The sequence below is a fragment of the Eubalaena glacialis genome, chromosome 5 (assembly GCF_028564815.1).
Source record: "Eubalaena glacialis isolate mEubGla1 chromosome 5, mEubGla1.1.hap2.+ XY, whole genome shotgun sequence".
Classification (NCBI taxonomy): Eukaryota; Metazoa; Chordata; class Mammalia; order Artiodactyla; family Balaenidae; genus Eubalaena; species Eubalaena glacialis.
This window is the reverse complement of record NC_083720.1, coordinates 121643995-121671736: the sequence shown is the minus strand read 5'-3', so window position 1 is coordinate 121671736 and position 27742 is coordinate 121643995. Positions and strand designations below refer to the sequence as shown.

At 36.1% G+C, this 27742-nt stretch overlaps 1 protein-coding gene across 1 annotated transcript in view; it reads left to right on the top strand.

Annotated features, from left to right (window-relative positions):
* Positions 1-23558, top strand: part of ABCE1 (ATP binding cassette subfamily E member 1) — a 34752-nt gene extending 11194 nt beyond the window's left edge. The window contains exons 7-18 of the mRNA XM_061191630.1: positions 8-77; positions 296-392; positions 1316-1405; positions 5940-6061; positions 8694-8915; positions 9922-9981; positions 10081-10139; positions 11418-11528; positions 11619-11761; positions 11880-12002; positions 21359-21470; positions 23042-23558. Of these exons, the coding sequence (XP_061047613.1) occupies positions 8-77; positions 296-392; positions 1316-1405; positions 5940-6061; positions 8694-8915; positions 9922-9981; positions 10081-10139; positions 11418-11528; positions 11619-11761; positions 11880-12002; positions 21359-21470; positions 23042-23089 (1257 nt within the window). The 3' untranslated portion in view covers positions 23090-23558. The remainder of the gene's footprint in view (positions 1-7; positions 78-295; positions 393-1315; positions 1406-5939; positions 6062-8693; positions 8916-9921; positions 9982-10080; positions 10140-11417; positions 11529-11618; positions 11762-11879; positions 12003-21358; positions 21471-23041) is intronic.
* The last annotated feature ends 4184 nt before the right edge of the window (positions 23559-27742 follow it).

Genomic DNA, 27742 nt, shown 5'->3' with positions numbered 1-27742 from the left:
ATGGCAGGGGACAGTGGGGTCTATTTTGGACCGAAAAGATGAAACAAAGTCACAAGCAGTTGTATGTCAGCAGCTCGGTAAGTGTTTATTTTGTGTATGTGTTTTAATAGGCCCTGAACTTAACTCATAAAGATAGGTATCTTTATATGGATTACTGAAATAAATGGAAAAATCTCTAGTAGTTGTCGTATTTTCAACAGAAATATTCAAACGCAGAATGATTTGCAATATACATTTTACCCTGAAGAGGTAAAATAAAATAACATTGAACACAATGCCTCTATGTTCTTTGTAGATTTAACCCATCTAAAAGAACGCAATGTTGAAGATCTTTCAGGAGGAGAGTTGCAGAGATTTGCCTGTGCTGTCGTTTGTATACAGAAAGCTGATATGTAGGTTACTTTATACTTTTTGTAAATCTTATCCTTACTTTAGAGTTTTTATTTATAATGCTGCTAATAGAGCAGTGGTTTGAGAGAAATTAATAGAAAGAGTATCTAATATTCTAACTTTGAGGTCAGATGTTGAAGCAGTTGTGCATCCATTGCCCATTTCCCTGTTATTCCATCAGGGGTAAAAAAATTCATTTAGGTAAGTACCTTACAACTTATGGGTTCTAGAGCTCTTTAATCTGAAGCCAGCTGTTTATTTTGTAAACTCTTTTTATACATAAGAAGGACATTTTTTTAAGATGAAGCTCTCCTACCAGGCCGGCAAGGTTTTCCATAGCTCAAGTGGAAAATCAGGTCTTTTAGGTTATCCTAAATCAGGGTGGCTTGTCATGTGAGAGAGAAGAAGGAAGTGAAAAAGGCGAGTTTCCTTTCTACCTTTTAATGCCTCTCTTCTCCCAGATATTTTTTGCTCTCATCTTTTTCCATACTTCTACTCTGGCATCCAATGCAGGCTAGTTTTTCTCCATAATGTATTCTGTAATTCTGGGCAGAGCCCTCCTTTCCAAAAACTCTGTTTGCTTTAGTGCAACCGACTTTAGCCAATTAAGAGAGCCCTCTGAATTACTTCGGAACATATCAGAATATTTTTCATGAGGAGATAACAGTTTGTAAGTTAGCCTAATCTGGGAGTCTCTCCCCAGACTTGATATGCAGTCCTGCCTTTCGTAATTTCTTTTCTTCCTTCTACGTCTGAACAGAATACAGAAATTTTTACCATTATGGGGTGGGCTCCTCATTATTATAAGGGGATTTTTGTTGTTGTTAAATCAGAAACTATATCTCAGTGCTTTAAAATAACATGCAAGATAGAATTTTATCATACTTGCCTTTCAAATTATTATGTTTGCTTTTCTTTTTCATAGTTTAATGTTTGATGAACCTTCTAGTTACCTAGATGTCAAGCAGCGTTTAAAGGCTGCTATTACTATACGATCTCTAATAAATCCAGATAGGTAAGTACAGATTTGGTATATGCCTGTGCTGTTTTGTTTGAGGAGTTTCACAAAGTTTAAACACTGGGACCATCAATGTCACATACATGTGCGTGTTTTCCATCTTGGTTTTTGGAGCTATCGCTTGAACTTAACCTTCCTCTATCTAGAAAAGAGATTCTTAATGCAAGGTCCATTTACTACCGTACCTGTTTCCAGGGAGCCTAAGAATACTCTGTAGTGATATGCAAATTTTGGCATATATGTATGGATTTCTGGGAAGCAGATCCTTAACTTTTACCAGATCCTCAAGTGGATATGTCACTCATACACACAATTTAGAACAGAGTAATTCTCGTTTCCCAGGTCTTACTGAGCACAAGGGAGTTCTTAAAAACGTCTGTTAAGTAATCACAACATCCTGTATTTGTAGGGTGCTTTTGTAGTTTGCAGAGTTTTTATATCCATTATCTCATTTGCGCCTCAGTAATCTTGTAAGTAAGAATCTTTAGGTGGTATTCCCATTTTGCAGATGAAGATGTTTTAAGGTCAGAAAAGCTAGTTATTTCTAGGTTTCAAATTTATGATATGGCAAGAACCCAGGGCTTTTGTCTGTTCCTCTCTTTAGTAGCTGATTTAATTCATAGCTAATCTTACAAGAGAGCAAGAGAAATCCCTAGGGATCAAAGACCAAAGAGAGAACTGTAAATTACAGGAGAAGAACAAGGATGGCTTTCCTGAGGGGACGTTGCTTGTCTCTGTAGTAAGTCTTGAGCTTTAACAACCACTTGTGGGCAAGAAGCAAGGCCTTGTATTGAATTATCACACAAAGTGCCGGGACTCTCAAACGACTGCTTTCTCAGCAAAAGAGCAAACACAGGAGGATGTCAAGGAAACATACACCTGTCACTCACTGAGATCCTTGGACATGGAGGGCTGGCTCCCCTTCGGATCTCTTTAGGGACCGGCAGCTCACAGGGGTGTGGAATTGAAATGTATGTAATCAGGGCCATCTAAGAGCCATCCGTGTTAAGAGAGTCATATAACAAGAGGGCCCTGGAGTCTTCAGTTCTGTGGCACCTAGATGAAGCAAATACAAAACCACTCTGGAAGCAGATGCCCGCAACCCTGGTCACACAGGATTTCTACAGGTCAAGGCTCAAGAGCTTTAAGCCCAGGGTTATAATTGATAGGAGGAAACTGTCTACAAATGAGTCAGTAGACACAACAAACAGCAGGATTTAGACTTCAGGAACTTCGAGTGACATTCTCAATGAGACTGTAAAATAATATTTGAAATAATTTAAAACATGAAGATTTAGAACTCTAAGAATATGATACTACAAAAAAGCAACAGTTAAATGTTTAAAAAACCCAAACACATCTAGAAATTAAAAGTATAGTCATGACATTGAAAACTCACTGGACAGATTAGACAGGTTAGGTACAACAGAAAAGAGCATGAGAAACTTGAAAAGTTGGTCTGAGCAAGCTACCAGAATACAGCAGAGAGAGAATGAGATTGAAATACAGAAGGGAGGTTCAGAGACATGGAGAATGGGATAAGAGAGAATAGAATGAGAAGGTGATTTACATATATCTTAATAAGAGTCTGAAAAATAAAGCTATGAAAAGGTCATGGCTGGGTATTTTCCAGAATTGGAAAACTTGACTCCATAGATTCAAGGAGCAAATGATCCATGTACATACCTTGAAGTAAAACTTGGAATATCAGTGGTAAAGAGACAGTCTTAGTTGAGCCAAACTGTAGCCATAATTTTCACTTCATACATAGACCAGGGCATTATGATAGCCTCTTTGGGGAAAGTAAGAGTATAAAATGTCCCAATATTCAGGGACTTCAGGATAAGGTAAATTAAAGAATACACACGCAGTCAAGTCAGTAGTTCTCAACCCTAATACCTTTTTATAAAACATTTTTATATTCCTTTGTTTTACTGAAATGAATATCATAGATATTATCTACATTTACACATAATTTTTTTAATACTATATAATGCTTTAACCGTAATAAAAAAGCTAAAAGGATAATAATTTACAACCAGGTGCCATGTATTTCAATATTCAGCCAAATCACTACATTCTATATTATGAGAGGGCAGTAACCATAGTTGTAAAAGGGATAACATGCCAAAACAGGTTAGATTGACAAAGCGAAGAAAATGATTGTTAGACATTTTCTCAGATATGCTGGGTCTCATTTTTATAGGTATAGGGTCAAAATAATCTCTTTGTAGTGATAGACTGATAATAAAAAGTTACAGGAAGTATATCTGCATCCTGAAATTCTACAACATATCAAGGCATACATTTAGTCTTTAATGCTGTAAAAAGATTTTGAAGCTCATACCCTCTGATAAACAACAAGAAATAGAGGATGGATTAGAGAGGGGAACAGTAATGAGAGAGGAAGATTAAAAACCAACAGATAACCCAAAATTAAGTGTAGGGTGTAAATTTTCATAGCATAGATTTCTCATGATGCAGATTATTGTTTCTTCCCAAACCCTCAGAAAACAGAGTGGCTCCCCTAAATCTTTTTTAACATTTTGGACTTCTGCATAAGCTCCATTTGAAAGTAGGGAAGGCAGGAGGTGTGACTTATTTTTTTCTTCTTTTCAAAGCACATTAAAAGCCACTAGATAATAACTATGCTGCCTTATACTGGGCCTTGAAGATTTTAATGGTAAAAAAGCAGAGAATTATTCCAAATAATGGAACATTGCCAATAAAGATACCAAGGCAGGATAAGTATTGGCCCACTTGGGTGATTTGCCATTTTTATTGATGCTCAAAAGTTTATTTGCATATTAAGAAGGGTGTTCCTACTGGAGGTAGAATTGGAGGTGAACCATGAAAGGGTTATGTAGAATTTCAGCAGGTGAGGATTTTAGACCATTGAGATGATAGACCACCCTTAGACACACAGGGATGAAAGGGTAGATTATTCAGGAAACAAGGAAAGAGCCATTTTTCAGTGTGTCCTATATATAAATGAAATAAAAGAAGTACAGATGCTGTGGTTCAGTTGACCAATTTTTCGACTTTACAGTATTGTGAAAGCAATACACATTCAGTAGAAACTGTACTTCAAATTTTGAATTTTGATGTTTTCCCGGTCTGGCGATAGGCAGTACGATATTGCCTTCTGATGCTGGGCAATGGCAGCAAGCCGCAGCTTCAAGTCAGCCACATGAGCACGAGGGTAAACAGCTGGTACCCTTACAACCATTCTGTTTTTCACTTTCAGTACATTACATGAGATACTCAACACTTTATCATAAAATAGGCTTTATGTTACATGATTTTGCCCAACTGTAGGCTAATATAAGTGTTCTGAGCACATTTCAGGTAGGCTAGGCTAAGTATGATGTTGTTAGATTAGGCATATTAAATGCATTTTCAAATTACGATGGGTTTATCAGGGTGTAACCTTATAAATTGAGGAAGATCTATAGTAGCTAAAGTTTTGGAAGGTCTTAAAAGAAAGTCTGAAGATGGTATGTGTTTCATTTGGAACTGAGAGCCACATCTGGGGACCTGAAGAAAATGAGGTTTGTTAAAAGCCTATAAAAATATTGATAGAAATGACAGCCTGAATTAGAATCTAGATAAAGAAAGAAAAGAATGAATTAGGCATGCTTGACAATTTAAACAATATATGATTGCAAATAAAATTGAGTCTTTTTTTTATGGGAGTAGTGATTCCATCAATAAAAATATGGCTGGTTTTTATTTGTACAGGAAGCTGATAAATTAGAATTTTAGGTGTCTGTAGGACATTGCTTTTTGAACATCTTGAGCTAAGTTGAATAGGAATAAGATGCATAAAAGCTTTATGATTATTATTTGCCTAATAGTTTCTATACTAGCAATACTTTTTTCTTACCACTTGAAAAGTCATGTCATAGCCCATCCCGTTCATAAAGTGCTCCAGTACACACACTAATCTATTTTCTTTCTTACCGTCACTAGATTTTTATTACCTGTAAAAACATTTTGCTAACGTAGTGTTTTTTGGTATAGTTTCATATCTATTCCTTGTCTCCACAGCTAAAGTGAAAGTTCTCGGGTTGAGGATTCTGTTGTATTCTCTATGCATTCCTTACTACAGCTAGCATGAGACAGGACAAGTAGAAGGGTTTAATGCATAAGTTGAAGAGCATAATAAACAGTTTAGAATAGGTCTGATTTAAATCTATTATAATTGTTTCTGCTTTGTAAAGTTTATTTTAAAATATGTTTTTTATTAGCAAAACATTTATTTCATATATTCATACACTATTTCATGTTAACTTTTTTCTTTTAGTTTAGGAAAACAATTTGAAGTACGAACGTTGATAATGAGTCTTAAAGAAAATGTTTTATAACTTAGGCTTAATATGGTCTTTACGGTTAATTTTTAAAAAATATATTTATCTTCCTGAAATTTACACTGTAGTTTTTTAAAAAACTATGTAAAAGTTTTAATTATAATTAAATATAATTTTAATGATATATATTACATTTTAAAATAATCTATATTGATTTTCAGATATATCATTGTGGTGGAGCATGATCTAAGTGTATTAGACTATCTCTCTGACTTCATCTGCTGTTTATATGGCGTACCAAGTGCTTACGGTGTTGTCACTATGCCTTTTAGTGTAAGAGAAGGTAACTTGAAAAACTTTTCACAATGCTGTATTCTCTTTCACTCGAATGCTTAGAAAATGTATTGCTGTTGATGCTAAGTAGTTAAGTGTTGCTCTCATATTACTTATCCAAAACTCTGGCCTTAAGGAATTTAATCTCGCAATAGAATATACATATATGAGGTTATATACATCAGTTGTTAAACATAACCTATGTCTTTTTGTAGAAGTTTTTGTTGTGGGTAAAAATGCTTTCTCAATTTCACTCTATTTATTTGCTCTATTTATTTGCTATATTAAAAGTTTCTTTTATATTTTGGCCTCTGCAGCATCACTACTGTGTACTATTTGTCATGTTCAGCTTTATCTTTGACGGGCCAATACCAGTAGGAAAACTCTTAAAATTCGTTTAGTGCATCTTGTTTTCATGTTTCAAATTTATCTGTAATCTGTATCCTAAGTTTGTGAAACTAAGACTATACAAAAGTCTAATAAGATAGTTAAGTATATTATAGTCTAGTAAGTGACTAAAATTCTAATAAAATAGCTTAGTAAGTGTATTTTCACTTACTCCTTTTACTTTCAGGAAAGAAGGACTCTCTGGTCTCTCTTTTCCATGTCTCTTCCTTAAGCAAGTTAGGCAAAAGTAAAAACTAGCCTACCACTAAGTGGCTCTTGAAACAGAATCAGTGCACTCGCTACCTGGTACACCTTCTTCCTTTTAATTTCTTTCCTGTTCCCCTTCACTGCTTCCTCATTCCTATTTTTACTTTTTTACATTTCTTCTCTCCAGCTATGCCTTAAGCTGGCAATCTAGAACACCTAAAAGGACTACTTAGTCCATATCTTGAAAAAATACCATATTCTACAAGAATAATTATTCATGTAGCGTTATAGCTCCCTAGGTTGAACAGGCTCTTTTTTTTTTTTTAAAGCTGTCTCTTCAAAGAGATTGCTTTTGAGTTACCTAAGAAACTTTTGGAGAAAGAAATTATATTGCATCATACTCTGCATAAAAGGTGGTGGTAGCTTTTTTAATTTATAAAAAGTATATAAATAGTTTAAGGTGTGGGGAAGGAATTGCTCTCACGTCCCTATCTATACATTTGAGATAGGTAGGCATTTTAAGGGAAAATTTGTGAGATTGCCCAGTTTTCTTTCCAGTAGTCTTTAAGAGATGATATCAGAAGCAATTAATGTTTTATTCTCCTCAGTTAGCAAGTATTTATTGAATGCCGACTCTGCCTAAAGTAGTTCTAGAATCACATTGATGATAATGACATGGGTACCTGGCAATCACTTTTCATAATTCCATTTATAGATGCCATGTCTAAAGCCTATGCCAAGAAGTAGTTCCTGGTGAGGTTTTTAATGTACCCTATCTGTTAAAACAATTCAAGTAACAAACTGCACTTAATCTTTCTGCTTTCCTTTAATATACTGAAATTAACACATTATATGTAAAAGCTCTTTATGAACTGTAAAGGAATTTTAGCTTGAACTCACTTTTAAATTGGCAAGAGAGACATTGCAGTATTAATGTATAAAGCTGACTTGTTAGTGTTTTTTCTACAAAGTCACTTCTCTGAGCTTTCATTTTCTTACCTGATGAATTAGGCACTTGGACTAAATGGCCGCTAAGGTTCCTTCAAGTTTATATTTTTATTTAATTTTTGGTTTTAATCTTTTTAACCCCACATTTGTAATTTTTAAATAGTTTAAGATATAAAAATGCTAATTTGGGCAGAATAAACACATGTTTATTCTGTCAATAAATATTTATTGAACACCTGTGTTCTAGGCTGAAAAGGCCTAGATGTGGTTCTTAATTGCAGATGACATGAATAATATCCTTAGACTTTCTTTCAAGACCTTCTGAAACTTCACCTACTGTCCTTCTCTTATAAATAGTTAACACTTTAAAAACAGATCTTTTCACTGTTTCCCAAATAATCCACTTTTCCATTTCTGTGCACCTGCCATTGTGGTTCTTAACAACTTCAGTATGGAGGAATTTTCATGTACAGTATGTTAGTTTACTTTCAGTTATTAAAATCTGTTTAGATAATGGTGTTTGTACAGTGAAGCCAAAAAAAAAGGTTAATGAAATTAGTTTGTTATTATAAATTTCTTTCAAACCTGCGAAGTCAATCTGAAAACAAATGCAGTAAATCGTAACTTCAATGTATGGTTATGTCTCACATGAAAATGAATATTCATAACTTAAATCGTCTTTAAAAAATTATTGCTCAAACTATTTTAATTTATTTTATGTCAATCTGAAAATATTCCATTTTACTTGTCATTTTGTAGAGAAAAATTACAATTTTTTATTTTAAAATACAGAAGAAATGGCATTATAGGCTTTCACATAAAATCTGACGGAAAAAATCTTATAAAAATCACGTAATAATGAAAAGTTATGCTTTGTGTATGTAGACATGTTTGTATGCATGAGTTATTTAAACTTGGCATTAGGTACGTGAAACACTGTTGTCACACTGCATGCTATAAATCCACAGAAATTTAAATCTATGCATAGATTGCTCACAAGAGAGCCTAGGGTTTTGGCTTTTATATGATAATTTATTTTTGTGGAAAAAGTTTAGTCTTTAAGTGATCTTTACTAATCTATTTCAATGACTTTCCAACAGGCATAAACATTTTTTTGGATGGCTACGTTCCAACAGAAAACTTGAGATTCAGAGATTCATCACTTGTTTTTAAAGTAGCTGAGACAGCAAATGAAGAAGAAGTTAAAAAGATGTGTATGTATAAATATCCTGGAATGAAGAAAAAGATGGGAGAGTTTGAGCTAGCAATTGTAGCTGGAGAGTTTACAGATTCTGAAATCATGGTGATGTTGGGGGAAAATGGTAAGTTTTCCTTATTTTGTGATATTTGGAAGTTTGTTCTGTTTATCCAGTAACTGAGTGTTAGTTACTCCGTGAAAAACTTTGACTCAGTTATAGGTCTGGGAGCTGGATTGAATTCCTACATTTCTCAGTGTAGTTCACATTTTGTGACAACATATGATTTAATCTGTCATTTAATCGAGTTCATATTTCTTATTTTCATAACCTTCAGTGAGAATAAGATTTTTTCTAAGCTGGTTTTTCTATGTATAAATTGATACGAATAGCACTTATTCATCTTAGAAACTGACTAGGAAGGAAAGGATAAATTGGTAGTTCTGAAGCAGTCTAGTTTAAAATGTTTTCCTTGCATTCCTCCACTTGGAACCTTTCTTAATTTAAATTTAGGCTAATCTAACTTTGTAAATAGTTGTATTACCAACACTTTTTAGTAATAGATTATCATCATAAATATAGTTATGAAATGAATTTGAGTGCCAAATATCTGGTATTGCTTTCATGATTTTTAGAAAAAGATTTGAATTGTGTACTTACAGCTTACAAAACTGTAGAAGAAAAAAATTTTATGAAGATTGTTGCAATGTATCAGTTTTTAGTTAACAGGAATTTTGAGCTTGGTTGCAATTAAATATTTCATGTAACTGGCGTTTATGATGATGGTATCAATCATAACAGTTATTGTCCTGTCTTAACAATAAATTGTGTGCATTGATATTTTAGCTAAGTAAGTCTTTCAAGAACTAACCCAAGACTTTATAGACCCACCGTTTGTTAAAATGGCCGTCATAAGTTTTAAATAGTCTATATTCCTCCTAATTAGTTTAGAATGATACTTGAGAGATGAATCATGAAAGTTCAAGTATTTTTCTATATAACCTTCAGAATTCAGTAGTGTCAGTGTATTTGTTCAAAACTAATTTCTCAGCTAAAACCCATTAGTACATTAGTGATTTACTGTAAATGTGAAGCATCTTTCAAGTCAATTTTTTGTATGTTGTGTTGCCAGGTACTGGTAAAACGACATTTATCAGAATGCTTGCTGGGAGACTTAAACCTGATGAAGGAGGTACTATTGTAATATTGAGTCTTTTTACTCTGTTCCACATAGTAAACTTTGAAGATCTGGGCCGTTTTCAGTGTCTTATTTATTTGCATTACTTTGCAGGGGAAGTACCAGTTTTAAATGTCAGTTATAAGCCACAGAAAATCAGTCCCAAATCAACCGTGAGTTATTCTGTTATTTTGTTATTGAAGAAGAGTTTATATATATATATATATATATATATATATATATATATATATATATATCTAGATCATTAATCTTACACTATATCAAAATTTTTCTCCAAATTAGTTTCTGTACAGGTGTAATAAGGTGGCTAAGGAAGATCTTAGGACTACTACAGTCCTTTATTCATTTCCACTACTAGGAAACTCTATTAAAGTCTGTTTGGCATCTTTTTCCAAAATAAATCTTCAAAAACTTAATGTGTCTTGGTGCTGCAAATGACATCAAGAAAGTGAAAGGCTACCCACAGGACTGGAGAAATTATTTGCAAATCATGTATCTAATAAGGTACTCGTATCCAAAATATATAAAGAACTCTTACAGCTCAATTTTTAGATGGGCAAAGGATTTGAATAGACATTTTTCCAAAGAAAATATACAGATAGCCAATAAACACATGAAAAGATGCACAGCATCGTTAGTCATTAGGGAAATGCAAATCAAAACCACATTGAGATACCACATCACACCCACTATAATGACTTAAAGCAGAAAGACAATAACAAGTATTGCTGAGGATGTAGCGAAATTAGAACCTCATACGTTGCTGGTGGGAATGAAAAATGGTAGAGCCACTGTTATTCTGCCATAAAAAGAAATAAAACACTGATACATGATACAATATGGATGAGCCTTAAAACATTATGAAATTAACCTCCTTTGATTTCTGCGGTGTTGTAATGAACTAATTAACTACAGTATCTATGCTCAGTACCTCAGTACTCACTCATGTTGGGAATATTTGAGATGGCTTGGCTTACAATGAAAATTTTATCATTGATGCTTTCTATAAGCTTAGCTTTTAAGTTCTCAAACTCAGCCCTCTCCTCAAATAACAACTTAAAAGACATCTTAAATTCATCCCTATCATATTATTGTGCATTTTGTGTTAGCTCACAGATTGCCAAAGATTACTTGATACCCATATTGACCTTTAGAAGTATTCCTAGTCTCTAATGATTTCTTCCCTGAAACATTCATCATTTACTACTTTCAAATTTTAAGATTTTTGGTTTTTTTTAACTTGGACATGGTGGGTTTTTAATTTTTAAAATCTCAAAAAACATGTCATAGCTGATGGATAAGCATCAAAATACTATCGATATCTGTTGGTGGCAAATTGATATACTTTTGCTGTGTAGCTTAACTTTCTCAAGATTCATAGAGTAGTTCTCTACTGAAATAAAATTTCAATACTTTTCCATTAAAAACAGGGAAGTGTTCGCCAGCTACTACATGAAAAGATCAGAGATGCTTACACTCATCCACAATTTGTGACTGATGTAATGAAGCCTCTGCAAATTGAAAACATCATCGATCAAGAGGTACTCTAAATAATTTTTGTTGTTTTATCATTTTATTATTTTAAACTTTGGATGTCTCTACATGGTTTACTGAACTTCTTTTGCAAATAGGTGCAGACATTATCTGGTGGTGAACTGCAGCGAGTAGCTTTAGCTCTTTGTTTGGGCAAACCTGCTGATGTCTATTTAATTGATGAACCATCTGCATATTTGGATTCTGAGCAAAGACTGATGGCTGCTCGAGTTGTCAAACGGTAATGTCACGCTCATAAGTGTATTACCTGTGATCATGTGTAGTGGCAGACAAAAGTGCTTAATATAGTGTTTGAATATGATGATATAAAACTAAGATTTCAAAATCATGTGTTTTAGTTTCATACTCCATGCTAAGAAGACAGCCTTTGTTGTGGAACATGACTTCATCATGGCCACCTATCTAGCAGATCGAGTCATTGTTTTTGATGGTGTTCCATCCAAGAACACAGTTGCAAACAGGTAAAACTATTTTGTAAACTATTCAAACCTAATTATAAGTTCCAACACTTAGAAACTTATTTTATTTAGTTATTTATTTATTTCAAGTTGGCTGGCTCTTTTTTTTTATAATCTTTATTGGAGTATAATTGCTTTACAATGTTGTGTTAGTTTCTGTTGTACAACAAACTGAATCAGCTATAAGTATACATATATCCCCATATCCCCTCCCTCTTGAGCCTCCCTCCCGTCCTCCCTATCCCACCCCTCTAGGTCATCTCAAAGCATCGAACTGATCTCCCTGTGCTATGCAGCAGCTTCCCACTGGCCATCCATTTTACATTTGGTAGTGTATATATGTCAGTGCTACTCTCTCACTTCGTCCCAGCTTCCCTTTACCCCCACTGTGTCCTCAAGTCCGTTCTCTACGTCTGTGTCTTTATTCCTGCCCTGCCACTAGGTTCATCAGTACCATTTTTTTAGATTCCATATATGTGCATTAGCATACGGTATGTGTTTTTCTCTTTGTGACTTACTTCACTGTATGACAGACTCTAGGTCCATCCACCTCATTACAAATAACTCAGTTTCGTTCCTTTTTAAGGCTAATATTCCATCGTATATATGTGCCACATCTTCTTTAATCATTCATCTGTCTATGGACATTTAGATTGCTTCCATATCATGGCAGTTGTACCACAATGTTAATTGCAGGAATATTTACATGTATCTTTTTGAATTATGGATTTCTCAGGGTATATGCCCAGTAGTGGGATTGCTGGGTCAAATGGTAGTACTATTTTTAGGTTTTTAAGGAACCTCTATACTGTTCTCTATAGTGGCTGCATCAATTTACAATCCCTCCAACAGTGCAAGAGGCTCCCCTTTTCTCCACACCCTCTCCAGCATTTATTGTTTGTAGATTTTTTGATGATAACCATTCTGACTGGTGTGAGGTGATACCTCATTGTGGTTTTGATTTGCATTTCTCTAATAATTAGTGATGTTGAGCATCTTTTCATGTGTTTGTTGACAATCTGTATGTCTTCTTTGGAGAAATGTCTATTTAGGTCTTCTGCCCATTTTTGGATTGGGTTGTTTGTTTTTTTGTTATTGAGCTGCATGAGCTGCTTGTATATTTTGGAGATTAATCCTTGTCAGTTGCTTCGTTTGCAAATATTTTCTCCCATTCTGAGGGTTGTCTTTTTGTCTTGTTTATGGTTTCCTTTGCTGTGCAAAAGCTTTTAAGTTTCATTAGGTCCCATTTGTTTATTTTTGTTTTTATTTCCATTTCTCTAGGAGGTGGGTCAAAAAGGACCTTGCTGTGATTTATGTCATGGAGTGTTCTTTGTATGTTTTCCTCTAAGAGTTTTATAGTGTCTGGTCTTACATTTAGGTCTTTAATCCGTTTTGAATTTATTTCTGTGTATGGTGTTAGGAAGTGTTCTAATTTCATTCTTTTACATGCAGCTGTCCAGTTTTCCCAGCTCCACTTATTGAAGAGGCTGGTTTTCTCCATCATATATTCTTGCCTCCTTTGTCAAAGATAAGGTGACCATATGTGCGTGGGTTTATCTCTGGGCTTTCTATCCTGTTCCATTGATCTATGTTTCTGTTTTGTGCTAGTACCATACTGTCTTGATTACTGTAGCTTTGTAGTATAGTCTGAAGTCAGGGAGCCTGATTCCTCCAGCTCTGTTTTTCTTTCTTGATTGCTTTGGCTACTCGGGGTCTTTTGTGTTTCCATACAAATTGTGAAATTTTTTGTTCTAGTTCTGTGGAAAATGCCATTGGTAATTTGATAGGGATTGCATTGAATCTGTAGATTGCTTTGGGTAGTATAGTCATTTTCACAATGTTGATTCTTCCAGTCCAAGAACATGGTATATCTTTCCATCTGTTTTGTATCTTTGATTTCTTTCATCAGTGTCTTGTACTTTTCTGCATACAGGTCTTTTGCCTGCCTAAGTAGGTTTATTCCTAGGTATTCTTTTTGTTGCAGTGGTAAGTGGGAGTCTTTCCTTGATTTCTCTTTCTGATTTTTCATTGTTAGTGTACAGGAATGCAAGAGATTTCTGTGCATTAATTTTGTATTCTGCTGCTTTACCAAATTCAGTGATTAGCTCTAGTAGTTTTCTGGTGGCATCTTTAAGATTTTCTATGTATAGTATCATGTTACCTGCAAACAGTGACAGTTTTACTTCTTCTTCTCCAATTTGGATTCCTTTTATTTCTTTTTCTTCTCTGATTGCTGTGGCTAAAACATCCAAAACTATGTTATGTTGAATAATAGTGGTGAGAGTGGGCACCCTTGTCTTGTTCCTGATCTTAGAGGAAATGGTTTCAGTTTTTCACCATGGAGAATGATGTTTGCTGTGGGTTTGTCATATATGGCCTTTATTATGTTGAGGTAGGTTCCCTCTGTGCCCACTTTCTGGAGAGTTTTTATCATAAATGGGTGTTGAATTTTGTCAGAAGCTTTTTCTGCATCTATTGAGATGATCATATGGTTTTTATCCTTCACTTTGTTAATATGGCGTATCACATTGATTGATTTGTGTATATTGAAGAATCCGTGCATTCCTGAGATACACCCCACTTGATCATGGTGTATGATCCTTTAGTGTGCTGTTGGATTCTGTTTGCTAGTATTTTGTTGAGGATTTTTGCATCTGTGCTCGTAAGTGATATTGGTCTGTAATTTTCTTCTTTTGTGACATCTTTGTCTGGTTTTGGTATCAGGGTGATGGTGACCTCATACAATGCGTTTGGGAGTGTTCCCCCCTCTGCTATATTTTGGAAGAGTTTGAGAAGGATAGGTGTTAGCTCTTCTCTAAATGTTTGATAGAATTCACCTGTGAAGCCATCTGGTCCTGAGCTTTTGTTTGTTGGAAGATTTTTAATCACAGTTTCAATTTCAGTGCTTGTGATTAGTCTGTTCATATTTTCTATTTCTTCCTGGTTCAGTCTCGGCAGGTTGTGCATTTCTAAGAATCTGTCCATTTCTTCCAGGTTGTCCATTTTATTGGCATAGAGTTGCTTGTAGTAATCTCTCATGATCCTTTGTATTTCTGTGGTGTCAGTTGTTACTTCTTTTTCACTTCTAATTCTGTTGATTTGAGTCTACTCCCTTTTTTCCTGATGAGTCTGGCTAATGGTTTATCAGTTTTGTTTATCTTCTCAAAGAACCAGCTTTTAGTTTTATTGCTCTTTGCTATTGTTTCCTTCATTTCTTTTTCATTTATTTCTGATCTGATCTTGATGATTTCTTTACTTCTGCTAACTTTGGGTTTTTTTGTTCTTCTTTCTCTAATTGCTTTAGGTGTAAGGGTAGGTTGTTTATTTGAGATTTTTCTTGTTTCTTGAGGTAGGATTGTATTGCTATAAACTTCCCTCTTAGAACTGCTTTTGCTCCATCCCATAGGTTTTGGGTCATCATGCTTTCATTGTCATTTGTTTCTAGGTTTTTTTTTATTTCCTCTTTGATTTCTTCAGTGATCTCTTGGTTGTTTACTGGCGTATTGTTTAGCCTCCATGTGTTCGTATTTTTTACAGTTTTTTTTTCCTGTAATTGATATCTAGTCTCCTAGCGTTGTGGTCAGAAAAGATGCTTCATACGATTTCAGTTTTCTTAAATTTACCAAGGCTTGATTTGTGACCCAAGATGTGGTCTATCCTGCAGAACATTCCGTGTGCACTTGAGAAGAAAGTGTATTCCTTTGTTTTTGGATGGAATGACCTATAAATATCATTTATCTCCATCTGGTCTAATGTGTCATTTAAAGCTCATGTTTCCTTATTTATTTTGTTTGGATGATCTGTCCGTTGGTATAAGTAGGGTGTTAAAGTCCCCTACTATTATTGTGTTACTGTCGATTTCTCCTTTCATGGTTGTTAGCATCTGCCTTATGTATTGAGGTGTTCCTATGTTGGGTGCATAAACACTTATATCTGTTATATTTTCTTCTAGGATTGATCCTTTGATCATTATGTGGTGTCCCTCCCTATCTCTTGTAACAGTCTTTATTTTAAAGTCTATTTTACCTGATACGAGTATTGCTACTCCAGCTCTCTTTTGATTTCCATTTGTATGGAATATCTTTTTCCATCTCTTCACTTTCAGTCTGTATGTGTCCCTGGGTCTGAAGTGGGTCTCTTCTAGACAGCGTAAATATGGGTCTTGTTTTGTATCTATTCAGTCAGTCTATGTCTTTTGGTTGGGGTGTAATCCATTTACATTCAAGGTTATTATCGATATGTATGTTCCTATTACCGTTTTCTTAATTGTTTTGGGTTTGTTTTTGTGGGTCTTTTTCTTCTCTTTTGTTTCCCACTTAGAAAAGTTTCTTTAGCATTTGTTGTAAAGCTGGTTTGGTGGTGCTGAATTCTCTTAACATTTGCTTGTCTGTAAAGCTTTTGACTTCTCTGTCGAATCTGAATGAGATCCTTGCTGGGTAGAATAATCTTGGTTGTAGGTTTTACTTTTTCATCACTTTACAGATATCCTACCACTCCCTTCTGGCCTGTAGAGTTTCTGCTGAAAAATCAGCTGATAACCTTATGGGGATTCTTTTGTATGTTATTTTTTGTTTTTCCCTTGCTGCTTTTAATATTTTTTTCTTTGAATTTAATTTTTGTTAGTTTGATCAGTGTGTGTCTTGGTGTGTTTCTCCTTGGGTTTATCCTGTATGGGACTTTGTGCTTCCTGGACTTGGGTAACTATTTCCTTTCCCATGTTAGGGAAGTTTTCAACTACAATCTCTTCAAATATTTTCTCAGACCCTTTTTCTTTTCTTCTTCCGGGACTACTATAATTCGAATGTTGGTGCGTTTAGTGTTGTCCTAGAGGTTTCTGAGATTGTCTTCCTTTCATTCTTTTTTCTTTACTCTGCTCCTCGGCAGTTATTTCCACCACTTTGTCTTCCAGCTCTTTTATCCATTCTTCTGCCTCAGTTATTCTGCTATTGATTCCTTCTAGAGTGTTTTTAATTTCAGTTATTGTGTTGTTCATTACTGTTTGTTTGCTCCTTAGTTCTTCTAGGTCCTTGTTAAATGTTTCTTGTATTTTCTCTATTCTGTGTCCAACAATTTGGATCATCTTTACTATCATTACTCTGAATTATTTTTTAGGTAGTTTGCCTACTTCCTTTTCATTTATTTGGTCTTGTGGGTTTTTATCTTGCTCCTTTGCCTGTAAGACACTTCTGTGTCTTCTCATTTTGTCTAATTTACAGTATTTGAGGTCTCCTTTCCCTGGGCTGCAGGGTCGTAGTTCCTCTTGCTTCTGTTCTCTGCCCAGTGGTGGGGTTGGTCCAGTGTCTTGTGTAGGCTTCCTGATGGGAGGGACTGGTGCCTGCGTTCTAGTGGGTGAAGCTGAGTCTTTTCCCTTTGATGAGTAGGGCCGTGTCAGGTGGTATGTTTTGGGGCATCTGTGAGCTTAGTATGACTTTACGTAATCTGTGTGCTGATGGGTGGGTGTGTGTTCCTGTCTTATTTGTTGTTTGGTGTGAGGCGTCCAGCACTGGGAGCTGCTGGCAGTTGGGTGGAGCCGGGTCTTGGATTCAGATAGAGGCCTCCGTGAGAGCTCTCAGAGATTAATCTTCCCTGGGGCTGGGAATTCTCTAGTGGTCCAGCATCCTGGACTTGGTGCTCTCACTCCAGAGCCTCAGGCCCGACTTTTGCTCAAGGGACCCAGACCCCGCAAGTTGCTCATCCTGGCAATAATGGGGATTTAAAAAAAAAAAAAAAAGACTAGCAAAACCCCAGACAGGTAAGAAGTATAATCAAACAGAAACAGAAACAAGGAAACGTGCACACACACAAAAGAAACAAAAACAGAACCAAATAAATCAAATAGCAAGAGAACAACCAGACAAACAAAAGAACCCAAGAACGAAATCAAACAATTAAGAAGAAAGTTGACAAGAACCCAAAACCAAAGCAGAGTGCCAACTGAAGAATGAAGCAAAGAAACAAAACAAACTGACAAAAATGATATTAAAAAAACAAAGAAAAAGGGGAAAGAAGACAACAACAGAAAAGCAGCGTAGAAACAGAAATATAAAAAAGATAAAATAGAAAACGTATTAAAAAAAAAGACAAACGAAACCCTGGAGAAATGGTAAAAACAAAATCAAACCAAAAAAAAAAACAGAAACAGGGAAACACACACACATGTAAAAGAAAAACAGTCAAATAAAACAAAAAAGCAAGAGAAAAACCAGACAAATAGAAGAATTCAAAAATGAAATCAAACAATTAGGATTAATACTAACAAAAACACATAACCTAAAAACAAAAGCAAAGCAGTGTGCCCACTGAAGAATAAAGCAAGGAAACCGAACAAACCTATAAAAATGATTTAAAAAATAGTAAAATAAAAAGGGAAAAACACAGGACAACAGAAAAGCAAAGAAGAAATGGAAATACTAAAAAATATATATTGACAAAAATACGGGACAAGAACACAGAACAACAGAAAAGCAAAGTAAAAATATAAATATATACCAAAGAAAGATAAAAATGTTATAAAAAAAAGATCCCAAAAGACTAAATAAAAATCTAAAACAACAAACAAAAAAAGAAAGTAAAACAAACCAAAAAGAAAAAAAGAACCAACAACAGAATGAATCAAAACAATAAAATTAATAGTAATAATTATGTTTCCCTGGGGTCTCCGCTGTGAGGGTCCTTGCACACACTGTGAGCCACAGCCCCCCTCCACCTCCCCAGGAGCCCCTCCTCTGCCTCTGGGCTGGTCTCTGGACCTGCTGTGGGCCCTGTGGGGACCCCTCCGACTCTGATGTGGCCCAGTTCCCACGTGTGCTGCCCCCAAAGTCCACAGCTGCCAGAGCTGGACCGTTTTCATTTGTGGGAACACTCATTGGTCTACTCAGATGTTCCATAGACGCAGGGTCTTCTAGCTGATCGTGGGGATTTAATCTGCAGCTTGTGCTGCCAGTGGAAAGATTTTCCATCCTCTTCCTTAGTCACCCCGTCCCTGGGGTTCAGCTTTGGTTTTATCCCCACCTCTACATGTGGTCCGCCCACAGGAGTCTGGTCCTGAGGCTGCCTTGGAGCTCTTGGGTCTGGCCCTGTGAGGACCGGGTACAGAGGTGGTATGACTGCTTGGATCTGCATTTGGAGCCCCAGCGGCACCAAATGCACAGGGGAGCCGTCGGCCATGGGTGCAAGAGATACGGCCTGAGTGAGGGCCTTTTCCGGCACCCAGCGTAAGGCACGTGAGGGCCAACCCTGGTCGGGGTTTTTCTGGCACCCAGCAGCAGGCATGTGAGGGCCAGCCCTGAGAGGGTGGTGGTTGTTTTTTTTAATTGCCCCGCAACCGGCACGTGAGGGCCAGCTCTGAGGGGGCTTTTTTATGTCTCAGCAGCCAGCACACAAGAGCCAGCCCTGAGCGGGCTTCTTTTATTGTCATTGGCAGGCGGTGACATGTGGGGAGAGAGAGGTTACAATAGTGTCTCCTCCCCCTGCGTGGGACTTAGCAATAGCGCCCTGCTTCCATGGCAGTGCAGTCTTCCTCCATAGGCATTCCCTGCTGTGGATTTCCTCCCTCCCGTCCCCTCAGTCCGTCTTCCCACAGCCAACAGCACTTCTCGCTCTGGGCCTGTTCTCCAATCCCCACACACCAGCTCTCAGCCCCATTGCACACCTGTGAACACACATCCCAGTCTGGGTCATGTAGGGCCATTGTACAGGCCATCTGTGTATTTCTTACTCTGTCCTGTCTGCTACGGATCAGCACCTTCACCCTCTTCCAACAGCCTGAGATGCTTCCCTTCTGTCCCAATCGATTTCCCCGTCAGAGAGGGGGTTTCCCCAAATTCGAGAATCTCTCCTCTGCTTCAGTTCCCTCGCCCCAGGGTGCGGTCCCATCCGGCTTCCTCTTCTCCTCCCTTCTTTTTTTCCATCCTACCCAGTTATACAGGGATCTTTATACTCCTTTTCGGTGTCCAAGGTCTTCTGCTAGTTTTCAGCTGGTGTTCTGTGAGAATTGTTGCATCTATAGATGTATTCCTGATGCATCCGTGGAGAGAGATCAACTCCACGTCCACCTACTCTCTGCCATCTTGAATCTCCCCAGAAAATTATTTTAAATTTTCCAATCAACATATAGACATGTCATACCGTTTTAATTTTTAATAAGGAAAGAGATAACCAGAAATTCTAGAAATGATTTTGTAACTCCCAAGATTATTCATATTCGGTACTGGATGGCCCTGGGTAGAATAGCGGTTTTTAGACTATGGTATAGAACTCCTGATCCAGGGGAATAAGCATGCGGAGCTTTGGGCCCCTCACCTTTTCTTTCAGGTTCAGTTTTGTCTGTTTCATTATTTGGATGCATGATTTGCCCAATTTACACCGCTAGTGGTAAAGCTCACTACACCCCAAATATCTGGTATTAATGTACAGCAGAGTTAAAAATGAATGATTTTACCTCCTCCGTCCCCTTTTTTCCTTATTGGCTTGATTGAGAGTACTTGTAATATAAAGAACTTTCACATTAGTTTATGAGAAATTTTTATGAGAAATTTTTTACACTTTTAGTGCTGAAACCTTATTAGGTTGAACTGTATGAAATTCCTGATATTCAGCCATTTGACCTGTAAAAACAGCAAGTTCATGTGATTCCAACATAATGTTTCCTGGTTTAGGGAGGAATGGATTTGCTATTTGAATACATCCAAGGAATAGACGTACTAAACTTCTTAGATTTCCTTTTTTTTTTTTTTTCCTATTTAAAATTTATATATCAATTACTGAAAATAACACAACTTCTTTGAGAGTTAGGGAAATTTCTTAGACTATATAAAGCTATTCAAATAGTGATCCTCCCTTTGTATTTACAAAATGCTTAAAATGTTCCACATGTATGATATGACTTAACATGATTTAAGAACTAGTTTGGGTGAGAAAAGATGAATAAAGTATAGAAATTTTAAAAGGTGTTATTACTAAACACCATTATGTTGTACATACTGCTTTGTGCCAAATTTCTAACATAAATATTACCTTTTCTGTTAAATTCTCTTCTCCCCTAAAAATCTTAGATTTGAAATTCTTCAATCAAATAATTTTTCTAAAGCAGTACTTCTCACTGACTTTTTTTCCAGATCAGAAACACTTTAAACTGTGTTTGTTTTGCATAAAAATATAGCCAAACAAACTACATAGTCCAAGCAAAGACATTTCTGAATATAGACTTTATAATGTACTGTGACTATACTATGATCCAGATGACTTTTGATTGGGGAATTAGAGGGAACAGTGATTCGTAACACTCTTCATCCTAAAAAAGTAATTAAACTGGGGGGGTAAAATTCAGTCACAACTGATAGATTTTATTTTTCCTCTAGTCCTCAAACCCTTTTGGCTGGCATGAATAAATTTTTGTCTCAGCTTGAAATTACATTCAGAAGAGATCCAAACAACTATAGGCCAAGAATAAACAAACTCAATTCGATTAAGGTATGTAGAAAAATTACCTTAAATCACGGATAACTTCTCAGTGTAAATAATTGAAAAGCATGTTTTAAATTGAAGGCTGTGTCACTAAAATCTTATGTCATTTCATTAATTCTAAGATTCATGTTTTTCACATTTTAGTATCTGATGGCATACTTCAGTCTGATAGGCAGCAATTGTGATGTAGCTGCCATTGCTGCATTGTCTGTTTGAGTTGCACCCATTGTTGTACTGCTTGTGTTGAGTTTGCCATTTAGTGTCTTCAGAAAGATTACACTTGAAACAGAAGTTTTTACAAATACCTTAATATTTCTTACACATTTTGTGCACGCAGAAGAGCAACACATGATTAAAATGCATATTTTAAGAGTCTAAACAAACTTCTTCAATGAGCATTAAATTCTAAACAATGAAAAAACATTTTGTCAGTTAAATTGGCAGTGGTTTTTTTTTTCTTTGTAGTATGTAAAATAATTTTGTACCCTACACTTGATGTAGTGTGTGAAATATGGTTTTTAGAAGGCAGTCATTTCTTCATTGCTCAAAAAAGAAAAATGAATGCTAAAAAAGCATTTCTGTGTTTCTGGTATCCCTGCAATGCCTCTTTAAAATGCTGCTTACATTTCATGGCCCTCTAGCCATCGTCCTTAATACTTAGAAGCTTTAGAAGTATGTTAACACGTACCTGTCCTTTCATATTTGTACTCCTCTAGCTTTGCTACTAAAACGTGACCTCTTAGAAGGCAGAGACATGGTGCACATCATGTATTCTTAAGCACCTAACATAATATCTGGATGCCTTTAGCCTTCACTATATATTTTGTTTATAAATGTTTACTCTCTGGCCAGGATAATGAAATGGCAAGTTTTAAATTAAATTTGAAGAGTTTTCTCAGTTTTGAAAAGCATATTAAGCAGAAGAGAGGAACTAAATGTTAGAACACTTATTATGCACAGCTTAATTTTCATAAGAATTTCTTCTGAAGCATTACAAACACTTTGTGTTGTAGGTTTCTTGGGTAGAGACTTAGTTCAGTCCCCAGGTACACTTATCATTTTCTCTATATCCACTCATCCTAGACAGTCATACCTCAATCCTAATAAGGGAGCAAGCAGCTAGGCAAGTAGGTAGATGGATCATTACTGGCCAGTCTGTAGACAGTGCTGGGAAAAATTATTTTTATATACTTCTTGTGTAATAGGCAGTTCTCAAACTGACAGTGTTACTTTTTTACCAGAAGCTTAAAGTTAAAATGATAAAAATGGAATTTAATAGTTTTTTTGGAAACTATTTTATATAACAAAATTTTATATGTTTAAGTATTTTATGTAAAGGAATTTTGTGTGAGGTGTGCAGCAGGAAGGTGTCCAGGCAGTAGGGATGGGTAGCAGAGGTAGTAATCTTGCCTTTAAGTAGTGGAACCAGGCATATCCAGAAGCAGCCAGTGAGTGCAGAGGAGGTTGTATAGACACTTACAAACACTGATAAGTAATTCTGCAGGTGAAAGTCTACCCTACCCTTACATATAGGAGAATGGTGTTGATTTTTGTTGCTTCTCTATTTTATTTTTTAGGATGTAGAACAAAAGAAGAGTGGAAACTACTTTTTCTTGGATGATTAGAGTGAATCTGAGAATATCGATAAGCCATTTATTAAAAGAAACATTTACTGGGATTTTTGTCATATAAAACTTAGATCAGGTTTTATGCCCCACATGCTCTGGAGATTGAAGTATAATTTACTTACTGTAACATAAAGCCAGTTGTGTTTTAAATTGTAGTCTGAATACGGCAAATGCCACTTTTCTGTTCTTGATGATAAGGCCCTTTTTGTGCATAACATTCTAATATGAAGACATTTCAGGCTATACAAATTACCTCCAAGTTTTCATGATGTATGGGGAAGATATTCAGTAGGTGTATTGTATATTCATGTACCAAATGCTGAGCAGTGTTGCCCCCTTTTAAAAATCTTGAAAAAAGTTTCTGTACTTACATGGTTTGCCAAGTATGCCACTATAATGAAACTTATTTTAAAAACCGGTCAATGACGCCACTGATGAAATTTGATAAATAAACATCAGGATTATATATATTTGTTTTCAGTCTTTGCATTAAATTGTCAGTGTGTTTAGACTTCCAAAGGTAGATTATCTACTACAGAACACCACTGCTGGGAAAAGACTATTACCAACTTAAGCATTGTTGACAATGTTTTTGGTGCTTTTGAATATCTTTAGCAAAAAAATCATTTCAACACCCCCCCCCAAAAAAAAAATCCTAACTTTACTCTGAATTAGATGTAGCATTTCATAAGATTCTATGTTCTGTAATTATTCTCAAGGTAATGTCATTCTATAAACATACCTTTATGTAATCACTGATCAAGATTTTAGAAAAAGCATTTTAAAGAATATTTGTTTCCCTTAAAAATACAGTACAGGTTCAAAATCTTTAGAGTTGGCCCCTAAGCCTAAGCATCTGTGTATTTTTAAACTTCCACAGATTTCTGATGGGCAGCCAAGGGCTGTGAGCCACTTACCTAAAGGCAACATTAACGCAAAGCGGTCCCCAGATAGCAATACAGAGTATCCCTTGGTACCAGATATATTCATTTCCAGGTTTGGATATAAAGGATATTATCTATTTGACTTTTTTTCTTAGTTTTGGATAGTGTGTAGCAGGAGTTCTAAAGACTTATCAAAATTTCTTGAACAGTGGGATACCTGTAGTGTGAAACCACTTTCAATTATACTTCTGCCTAATGCGCTGAGCTGGAACTAACTTATACTACAGGTGAGGAAAAGAGTTTAGGAAAATTAGAAATTATTAAACAAAATTTAGAGCTTCTTGAAACAATAGAAGCTTTAATTAATATGCAAACAGTGGATAGAAAGTATGGTTTAACTAAGTAAGCCCCATTAGGCCTTTTAAAAATATTGCTTTATCTGAGTAATCCATAAATACATGTTTATTGTGAAATTTTCAAATATTACAGAAATATATGGAATAGAGTTACGATTTCCCTTTATTTTACCCTCCCAAATGTTACCCGTGTTTATGTTTAATAATATATATCCTTTCATGCTTTTTTTCTGTGCACTTAACTGTGAATATGTAAAGGGTTTGTTTTGTACATATATGGGATTATAGTAAAATAAGTATTGCCTATTTTTAAAGATAGGTTAAATTTGTGAGTCATTATTTCAAATGTATTGAATAAAATAAGATAAAAGCTATTTTTATTTACTGATTCTGTATTATGTCCTTAAAATATTTGTATTATAAGAGCACAGTTCTTTCTACTTATTGCTGATAAAATATGTATCAATTGTATTATTTTTCATGTAAATGAAAATTTTAAAAGATTTACATGTTACTTAAAATTTTGTATAGCAGTAGAAAAGGACAAAATTGTTAACACAAGGAAAAGGGTGTTTTTTATAAAATCTGTTACCAACTCAAATACATCAATGCAGATGTTAGCTATTGAAAAGAATGAGACTGCTCAGTATATCCTGATTAGAGAAAATCTCTAAGCAAAAAAGCATGGTGCAACATAATTTATTATAATACACCACTGTTTATATGAAAATATACAAAATACTAAAATGCACAGAAGGATACTCAAGAAAGTTAATGCTTTGGGAAGGATAACTTGATGGTTAAGAACAGGGAATAAAGGAGACATATATTATACACCCATTACCTTTTGAATTTAAATTTTGTACATATAAACTGTTTATAGTCCACCTAGTGTGCAGCAATCGTTACAAAAAGTGTTATCTATGTAATTTAAGTTAACCTAATTTTACACCATAGCATCTTGAAGTCGTCCAGTGCTTTCTCTCTTGCTTACAGATTCAGTGTGCAGTTTGGTGTCTGGCCTGTAGTTTGCCTACTGTATTGAAGGAATGAATCTACTCGCCATAGAGGTTCTGTGTTTCTGTAGGAAGACTGGATAACTACTTAGTTCTATCATTTCACTCATTCATTTAGATACACATACGTCAAGCCCTCAACCCCAGTGCCTGGTGTATTATGAGCACCACGTGGTTCAGAAGAGACGTAGTTCTGGGTGGGAGAGTCAGAGGGGCTACATGAAGGAGGCAGCTCCCAGGGAAAGGAGCACCTATAATGATAAAAATGGTAAGAAAATCCATGTGAACCAGAACACAGGTCAGAGACAAGTCAGCATGCGCACTGAAGAGCTTAGTGAGAGGAAAGGATAATACAGGCAGATTGTAGTGGATAGATCCAGCTCCCAACCCTGCATGTGCCCGTCTGTCTCCCGTATCTGCAAGTTTTCAGCTAATGAGACTGGCAACCATGACCATCTATCTATCTGTCCCTTCTCGTGGAGCAGAGCATTAGTGTCACTTCATGTCTGTGCCCTCTGGTTTCTGGTCTCCATTTTTGGCCCCTGATTTCTGAATGTATCATCTTAGAAAATTGCAAAGAACTAAGTTACACAGTAACAGGCACGTCCCTAGATAGGCATAGCATTACTTTCTTACTCTACCTGAAGGCGTTTAATCCAAAACCAAGGTTTTCATGTAAAAGAAACTAGTGGACTTCCCTGGTGGCGCAGTAGTTAAGAATCCACCTGCCAACGCAGGGGACACGGATTGGAGCCCTGGTCGAGGAAGATCCCACGTGCCATGGAGCAACTAATAAGCCCATGCGCCACAACTACTGAAGCCTGCACTCCTAGAGCCCGTGCTCCACAAGGGAAGCCACCGCAATGAGAAGCCTGCGCACTGCAACGAAGAGTAGACCCTGCTCACCGCAACTAGAGAAAGCCCGCGCGCAGCAATGAACACCCAACGTAGCCAAAGATAGATAAATTTATTTTTTTTAAATGAAACTAGCTTACTACACAGAATTTTTTGAACTCGGAGGATCAATGAAGAAAACTCTTAACTTGATGTTCATACCAACAACTGTAGCTTCACTATTCTGAGTGCGTGATTCACTTTTGGAAGAGCTTATAAATTATGGTCTGTGAAGGGAAGTTGTGTTTACTTTCTCTTTTGCAGTTTATTTACATCCTCATATCATTCCCTAGTCCTGCATTTAAGAGTCAACAAGTGAAAGTAAAACAAATATACTCAAAATGAAAAGCAGACCATTCTGCTTTTCTCTGAAAACTTTTAGAGAAACCCGGCATGGGACACTTCTTGTGGCCCACTGGTCAGCCGGTCTCACCTTCTTATCCATCCACATCGAGTGACCAGTTCTGCAAGGGCTTCAACCAGCATCAACAGACACCTTTCTTGCTTTCTTCCCGATCAACTCCGTGGGAAGAGGTGCTGGCACTCAACACGGCTAACGGAGAAATGCTTCCCCCTTTTCCTCCGTCCTTTCTCCCTCTGATCCCTCCAAGGTTCTGTGATAGTTCACTCACCTTCTCAGGCAGCCCCAAACAACTGGCCTATAGGACTTGGAATCCCCCTTCCCAGCTTGCTGCCCCTGCACCTAAGTCACCTCTCTCTCAAACCCTGTGCTGAATGAAGCCTTTGTTTCAGGCTCTGCTTCCTGAGAAAGCCACTCTAAGATGAGAAAGTCCATAGTAGGTTAAACGAGTATTGACTAGCAATATTCTTAGGCGACTTAATGAAGAAATACAGCCTTAAGAAACTTGGGTTTTCAAAGTACTTAAGTATACTTGCTACCTCAGTTTTCAAATAAAACTTTCAGTGTTTTATCTAACAAAAAAACTGAGTCATTTAATCTATAAATTATTCTTAGATATTCTGCACATCCCCATTTCATTTAATGACTGCTGAGAAAAATGATAGGACTAGCTCTCAAACCACTCAGGGCTAGGTTCAAATCCAAATTCTACCACTTACTAGTTGCGTGACCCGTTTTACTATATATATAATGTAGGGAAAAGAACAGCACTTACCCCATAGATTATAAATCCCGGGTGGTATTTAATTGCACGCACACTAGATTTTCTGACTGGATAAGAACCAGGGCAAACAACTCTTAATTTTAGGAGTTTACTTAAACTCCTCTTAAGATTTACATGCTATATTACTTGGTTAAAGCCCTAGAACCAAAGAATCACAAGCAGAATCAAGAGACAAAATTTAATATATGCACACAGTTTTATATATAATGCAGCATCACATCATGAAGGGCATTTACTCTTATTTTATACATTCAGATATGTTTGAAACACTTCTTAAGGCTACAAAACAGAACATAGAAAAATAAACAGGAATATATTCAACACTTACAAAAAGTGATATGATAAAGAATATAAA